Source organism: Macrobrachium nipponense, chromosome 16 (assembly GCF_015104395.2).
Source record: "Macrobrachium nipponense isolate FS-2020 chromosome 16, ASM1510439v2, whole genome shotgun sequence".
Lineage (NCBI taxonomy): Eukaryota > Metazoa > Arthropoda > Malacostraca > Decapoda > Palaemonidae > Macrobrachium > Macrobrachium nipponense.
Window position 1 is genome coordinate 63477659 of NC_087209.1, and position 8399 is coordinate 63486057.

General features: G+C 36.1%; 1 protein-coding gene across 1 annotated transcript in view; it reads right to left on the reverse strand.

The window, feature by feature from the left end:
- LOC135195355 (basic proline-rich protein-like) overlaps window positions 1-225 on the reverse strand; it is an 18459-nt gene extending 18234 nt beyond the window's left edge. The window contains exon 1 of the mRNA XM_064221615.1: window positions 102-225. Within this exon, the coding sequence (XP_064077685.1) occupies window positions 102-225 (124 nt within the window). The remainder of the gene's footprint in view (window positions 1-101) is intronic.
- Between the last annotated feature and the right edge of the window lie 8174 nt (window positions 226-8399).

Sequence of the window (8399 nt, forward strand, 5' to 3'; positions counted from 1 at the left end):
AGACACCGTCCAAGTCCAGACGTCATTTTAATCCTATAAGAAGTCTCGGTCTCTCCGCGCGTCCCTAATTAGGAAAGAAAGTGGATTAGGTTGATAAATACCGTTCGAATCGGCCTCCTGAATTACGCTACTAGCTCCATGCTCGATGACTCGGCGTCGCTGTCCAAGTCCAGCCTCCGTTTTCTGTGAGGTTTTATTTCCCGCTGAAGAAAACGGGCGCACCATCGCGTCTGCGCTGGGCGTCCCAGAGAGAGAGAGAGAGAGAGTGAGAGAAAAAAGGGGAGTATCATCTTAATCCTAAGTTGGGCGAAAGAAGTGTTATTAGAGTAATTTAGTGGGTGTTTGTCCACTAGATAAAGCTTCAGGGCGATGAAGAAAGTTGGGAGTCTTAGGGGGGGGAGCGGCGCCCCCCAGCCCCGGATAATTTTCCTCTCGTCATAATGCACGCACACTCTGGCCCTGATGAAGGAAATTTGCATAATGGTTATTTGAGCTGCCAAAGACACATCATCTGGAGAAGGAAGGAGCTGGAGAAGCAGCAGGAGGAGGAGGAGGAGGGGGAGGAGGAAGGAAGAGATCGAAAAAAGGGGGAAGAGGAAGAAGAAAAGAGATTAAGAGAGAATGCCGAAAAAAATAAGATATGGCGAAGGCAACAGTGAGGATGGCATCGGTTTAGGTGTAGAGTTTGCAGATGTTTTTATCTCCTTGTTTCCTCCTTCTCCTCCTCCTCTTCCTCCTCCTCTTCTTATTTTCTTCTTCTTCTTCTTCTTCTTATAATGAGAGAAATGACACCTCGGGATGAGATATCTTCATATTCAGACTGGTGATGGCCGAAGAAGGATATATATATATATATAATATATATATATATATATATATATATATATATATATATATATGTGTGTGTGTGTGTGTGTGTGTGTGTGTGTGTGTGTGTGTTGTGTGTGTGTATATTTCTATATTTATATATAAGGTGGATGTCAGGTATCTGATTGTTTGTAAAAGAAACCATAAAATGATATGAGATCCAGAGTATCTATTATACAGCTATTCAATAAACAAGTTTGACAGTTAGAGACTTAGAGAGACTTTCATCACACTTGGCTCGCTTCTGTGAGGAATGTCAAACATCATCTTCTTTTGTGGAAGGGAAAATAGATAAAATAAAAATACCATTCAAAAATAAATCATCTGTTCGCAGAATTTCAAAGAAGTTGCTTATACGCAGAATCTGCGAAACGAATCTCGTTAAATCAACCAATATGTCAAAACGAAAATGAAAATTGAATATTAAAAAAAAAAAAATCTCTTGTGTACACGCGCTTGGAGAATTGTCCAGCGACTATGCAGAATAGTGGAAAAATTCGCTCTCTGTTAAAATGAAAAATAAATAAATCATGACAGAAATAAATCCTAATAAAAAAAGGAAATATGAATACCACCCCTGAGCTTTTTCCCCTTCGAGGTAAAATGATCGCAAACTTGCAATCATCATCCGATTTCCGCTTGACTTGACTTTTGTTTTTGAAAAATTGATGTCCAGCGGTTTACTTTGACAGGGAAGGGACGAAGATTAATACTTTTCCTTTCTGTCTGTTGCGAATTTATCGAGTGAATTGTTTTTTCCCGTGGATAAAAGATATATGATATAAAAGAGATGACAGTTTTGAAAGCCGCTATTCAGAGAATTCTTATGATTTTGATTCCGTGTGTATTACTGGAGACGAAGATGGATAGATAAATAGATGGATGGATCATGGTAATGTCAAGGAATTAGGGTTTTATGGTTGATAAAAGAGTAGATAACGGTCAGGGTAATCACGAATATTGTTTGTCGATAGTATATTGCGCTTATTGCTTGATAAACAGAGAGATAGATAAATAAAAAAGGTAGATAGATAGGAGAAGGTACTTTCGTTCAATAATAAGCATTATTTCGTCAAAGTAATGTATTAAATTTAGTTGTACCACAGACAGACAGACAGACAGACAGACAGACAGACAGACAGACAGACAGACAGACAGACAGACAGATAGATAGATAGATAGATAGATAGATAGATAGATAGATAAGAAAAGAGAAAAGAAGAGAAGGGAAGGGAAAAAGAGAAGAAACAAGACGATAGCTATAAAAAAAGAAAGTAGTACAATCCATTTCCATGACATGTGAAGTCAACCGTGCCCATATGAATATCTATACATGTACTGTTCAGGTGTGGGGCCAGGCATATAGGAAATAAAGTGTCAAGGGAAGATCTGTAAAGAAGAAGAAACTTCTTTTAAACCATTCAAATGAATTTATATGAATTTGTGTCAAAGCAGAGACGCAAGAGAAAGAGAGAGACGGTGTTGTTGGTGGGAATGGATGCGTGAGTATAATCATGTTGAGAAACAAAGCCACTGTCATATATCTGTACAAATATATTTAGAAATAAATCTAAACAGACATCTCTCTGTTTAGCTTCATGTTAAAGAATATTTGCACGGATACATGGCCGTGGATTTGTTTCTCCATTTCAAGGCTCATGGTACGATGAGTATTTTTTAGAATATGAGTGTGCGTTCGTAGTACAAAAGCCTTTCATTGCCGTAGGAAAATACTTAGAAATGAAAGCAAGCATTGAAAGTCAACTAAACGAGTGTTTGAGAGATGGCAACAGGTATCAAATATTACATTTAGCGGAGTTAAGGAAGTTAATAAAACTTATATAGATATTATGTTCATTAAGGTATAGGGATATTCTTCGATACTTTTGGTATGCCTGAAATCAAAGGCATACGTTAATACAAACTAAAGCAATAATGTCTTGCAGTCGTAGGCTATCACTGTCATTGATGTTGAGTTCAGCTTATCTTATGGTGGTTAAATAGTAAATATTATGATTGCAGGATTTGGAACGAGGTCGGATGATCATTAGAAGACAATATTCTAGTGGACTTCAAAGTGCTTCATTCTTGGCCGTTGTGTCCTCCTAGAACTGGGGAATGCCAAGGAGGTCACAACCTTTTGATAGCGCCTCAGAGGCGTGGTCGGTATGATGTTGGCGTGCCACTTCGGTAACCGCGAGTTCTATTCTCGGGCGTTCCACTGAGGAGTGAGAGATGTGTATATCTGGTGATAGAAGTTCACTCTCGCCGTGGTTCGGAAGTCACGTAAAGCTGTTGGTCCCATTGCTGAATAACCACTGGTTCCGTGCAACGTAAAATCACCATACAAACAAACAAACAATCTTTTGATGAATGCCGCCTCTATGCCCCATCTGATGCCCTTTGAGACGTGCCCCACTCACCCGACAACTTATTGCACAAAAGGTCGTAACAATTTAACAAACGATTAAAACTTTCTTACGAGGCGCAACTGCGAATAAAGGTTCGGTTAAATTGTTGACGATCCCTCCAATTAAGTCGTAATTGGCTGCGATTTTTATCAAAAGGCGAATTGATGGACCGCACCGAATTATTTATCGTCGAAAGCTAAAGACGGCTTTCATGCATCGAGGATAATAATTGCTGTGAGTTGTGGCGTATCGGATGCCCCCCGGAAATTCAATGCTTGCTTCTGAAATATTGCGGACATCCAGTCCCATTCAGCCAAAATAATCAAAGTTAAGCTGAATTAAGCTTGTCGGGAGGCTGTCATTGATATCGCAAATCCCATGCTATGTATTGCGTCCGGCGGGCTTTCATTACATGCAGATATTATGTTTATGCAGCTTCGTCAAAAGTGAAACAATGGCTGACCTCTTGATCTCTGCGTGTCAGCATTTTGAATAGCGCTTCATAAAATGAGAGAGAGAGAGAGAGAGAGAGAGAGAGAGAGAGAGAGAGAGAGAGAGAGAGAGAGAGTTTAGGCATTATAATCAACAGTTCAACGATTGACACTAATTTCAGGAGTTAAGTCATGTGATATTGCAAATTTAATGGCAGAATTTAACTATTTAAAGAAATATTTTAGAATGGTATGCATTATTACTTATTCTTCTCGAGTTTTTGCATTCGTCCGGGGCTCTTGTACTTTTAAAAAGGGGGTCTACAGTAAGGGAATTATCATTTATCCTTAAGAATGAAATGCAGTTTCAATTATAACTTCCCAGGAACTTGTGGAAAATAATTCGCCCGTCGCAGAGGTACTGATTTCGTAAGGTTATCTGTGCTTCAGTTTTCTAAGTCAGTCCTATAACATAATAGGAACATAAGAACTTCCTATTATAGTTTAGCCGCTCAGCGTCAGCATTCGTTAGAAATATTCGACTTCCCTTAAATTCATTTCTGATTTGGTTTAACCAGGAGCCCCCCGTAGGAGAGTACTACCGTCAGTGCACCTCATGCGCGGTGCACTGCAGGCATCACTTCAGGGTCTTTGCAGCGTCCTTTCGGCCCATAGCTGCAGTCCCTTTCTTTCCTATTACTGTACCTCCGTTCATATTCTTTCTTCCATCTTACTTTCCTCTCCCCTCTCCTAACTATTATTTCACAGTGCGACTGCTTTCAGCGCTGAATGGCCCCATGGATCCCAGCGCTTGGCCTTCTGTCTATATTCTGTTCAGATCATGGACCACGAGCCCAATAAAAGAGAGAGAAAGAGAGAAAATATATATACATATATATATATATATATATATATATATATATATATATATATATTAGTATATATAGTTATATATATATTATATATATATATATATATATAATATAACTATATATATATATATATATATATTATATATCTAGTTATATTATAGTTATTAATATTATAAATATTATATTATATAATCTATATATCATATATATATATAATATTATTAATATATAGGATATATATATTATATTAAATATATTATATATATCTATATATTATTAGTTATTATATTATATTAATATATATATGTATATATATATATATATATACTTATATATATATATATATATATATATATATATATATATTGATATATATATATAGTGGATAATTTATATTTTGAATAACAATAGATAAGCATAGACAACAAGCATTTTGGGTTAAAGTATATTTCTTACACAAGAATTGCAGCTTGCAGAGTGTCATGATATTTTTAATTAAGAATAATACAGATAGTTCCCACTGCATTTCGCTTAAATAAAAAAAGATATATGTACTAGTCTCCAGTTCATTGCTAAATATAGTGAACGGCCTGTGGACCACCAGTTGAGAGGCACTGTATACTGGACGGATTGTCATATGTCCTTTCATTTTTATGTTGCTTCCTGGATAGCCTTACTTTTATATTTATTGCCACTGAATGCATCACGTTACTGTTGGTATATTCATTTCGCCCTAAGAATTTTTTTTAAACAAACAGCGTTTAATTATTTTTATCGTGATACAGTTTTATTTGTAATTGTATATTTTTTTATTGCTTTTTATTGTTCCAGCTACTCTATGGTATCTCTCAAACTTCGTCTTCGTGTACGTACATTTTTTTATCTTTTTTTTTCCACCTTAGAGTTAACTATGCTCTGTTTTCCATCTGTCCATCCGCTTGTGTGGTCGCGCATGGTAACACTGCGTCCCGGGCTTTAAATAGTTACGCTATGTGTAAGTTTTAGGTAAATAAAAGGATTTCTTTGTGTACATTTGCAACTGAGAAGTGTTTTAATAATTTACTGTATGCCAAGTACACTGTTAATATTCGAAATAAGATATCATTTAAAGCCCGTGACGCAGTGTTACCATGCGCAAACACCACAGGCGGATGGACAGATGGAAAAAAAACAGAGTATAGTGCACGTTTTTTTATTATTTTCTCGCCTCAATTCGTGCATTTATTTATTCTATTCCGTCAACAGCTTGTTTGATTCATTTTCTTATTCTTTTACATCAATTCTCCCACCTTTCTCTTAGATTTCCTTGAGGTCTTGCTAATCCTATTTGTTTTTCTTTCTTTTTCAACATTTTTCTTCAACTCTTGTGCATTTTCGTTTCCTCATAGGTCACCTCGTGACTTTTTTTTTCCTGTCAACTCACGTAAGTTTTTTTTTCCTTCAACGTTTGTGCTTAATATCTCCTCTTTTTGTAGTTTTTTTTTTTTATTTCTCCTTTACCGCCAATTCTTGCACGTTCTTTTCGTTAACACGTAGGCTCTTTTCTCTATTTTCGTCAAATTAAATTTTTATTTTAACTTAAGAAATTTTTCGCACAAATTATCGCATCTTGGGTTATTTTTCTAAACTTCTGCTCTCTCCAGAGCATTTTTCTTTTCGCTTGTCAAGTTAGTGCGTTTATTTCTTCATACTGGCTAAACTCTTGCTTGTTTTTTGTAAATCATCTCGCCAATTGTAGCTCGTGTTTTTTTAATTATTTATTTTTTTATTATCGCCATCAAGATTTCGCTTGTAACGTTAACTTGAGGCCAACTCTGTTTTTTCATTATTGGCACCCTTTATTCAGCAATTATTTCCCTTTTCTGTCATCTCTATCTCCTTTTTCTTCCTTTCCCGTCAATACGTTAACGCTTTTCTTCCTTTTCCGTCAAATATTTCCCCGTTTTCTCTCCTTTTCCGTCAACTCTTTCCCCGTTTTCCCTTCTTTCCCGTCAACTCTTTCCCGGTTTCCCTCCTTTTCCGTCAAATATTTCCCTGTCTTTCCCCCTTTCCAGTCACTAGTACCGTCAGTTTCTATTCTATCGTAACGGCAATTTCATTGTCTTTTTCTTTTATTTCTTCCTTTTCCATAAAGTTCAACATCAACGCTTTTTTCCATTTTCCATAATTTTTTTACCGCTTATTAACAGAGTTAAAATATATTATTTTTACTGTTATTTCGAACCGTAGAAATCTGGAGAACCTTAAGTAATACTGCAGATGGAAATGCTAGAATTATGAGACAGACCCCTTCTCAGAAAAACGAATAAATAAATAAATAAAGGAATAATAAAAGAAAGGGATTGGTTACAGAAAGAGAGAGAGAAAACTCGGTCAAGGGCGGGATTCGAGTGCTTGGAGGATAAGTGGAGAAAAATATTGAACGAACCCAGAGGCCTTCGAGGATCGCTGACCCACTTCCCTTAATTGTAAGAGAAAGCTTCCTAAGGTCAGCCTGGGTCGTCGGTAGGATTCCTAATTGATTTGCTGATTTTGACGCTGAGCTGAGTTACGTTTGTATATTTTCCTTTCAATGAGAGAGAGAGAGAGAGAGAGAGAGAGAGAGAGAGAGAGAGAGGCTTGCTTTCGGATGCAACCGCACATATCGTTTACATATGTATGAAATTTTAGGTATGTAACATTATATATATATATATATATATATTAACTTCATCACTCACACAATTGTTCTTTGCATAAATGCAATTACTAACAGGACCCTTATTGAAACTAGATGGTATCTAACTGAGATATTTATTTCAAAGTTACAAAAGTTGCAAACTTTTGGGTTTAAAAAAATTGGTGTAACTCTCTCTCTCTCTCTCTATCTCTCTCTCTCTCTTCTCTCTTATGCGCACACACACACACACACACACACATATATATATACATATATATATATATATAATAATGAGTATTTAGAAGGCATGTGAAATCCAGACTAAATAAAATGTAAAATTATATATATATATATATATATATATATATATATATATATATATATATATATATATATATATTATAACGTGATATAATTCGAACAGTAAAGAAGAGAGCTGTGAAACCCAGAATAAGTATATCGTAAAACCTACAATTAATTTTCACTCCCTAGGTTCACGTGATATTCAAGCAAACGTCGTACTAGAATTGAGCGTTGCAGGCAAGTTGAGTGGAAGGGGTTGCCAGAAAGCAGGTACTCGAGGTCGCACACAAAAGGGGGCTAATTAGTCTGCCAGGTGCTCGTTGACAACACTAAACGACGAGTGTAAGCCTGACAAGGTCATTCAAGCTCTCTCGTGGCTCATCTCGTGTGACGTCATTAACGTAAGAGTGGGATTTTTTTTTTTTCTTGCTTGCTTGTTAAACTTGGTCCGTAATTTTTTGAAGTAGAGGGGACGATTCTTTAGTGAGGATTCTACTTTGGTTTTGTGACTGTGTGTGTTTATACACACACACACACACACACACACACACACACACACACACACATATATATATATATATATATATATATATATATATGTGTGTGTGTGTGTGTGTGTGTGTGTGTGTGTGTGTATGTATGTATGTATGTATGTATGTAATAGGAACAGTGCGGACAGCAGAAACTTGAGCATTTTCCAGTTTAAACTTTATTTATATCTATCACCTACGTTTTGGGATACAAATCCCATATTCAGGGCTAAAAAAAAAAACAAGGAAAAATTAAATGAAAGTAAATCAATTTCTCCCTGTTCTTAGCCCTGAAGATGGAATTTGTATCCCGATACGTAGGTGGT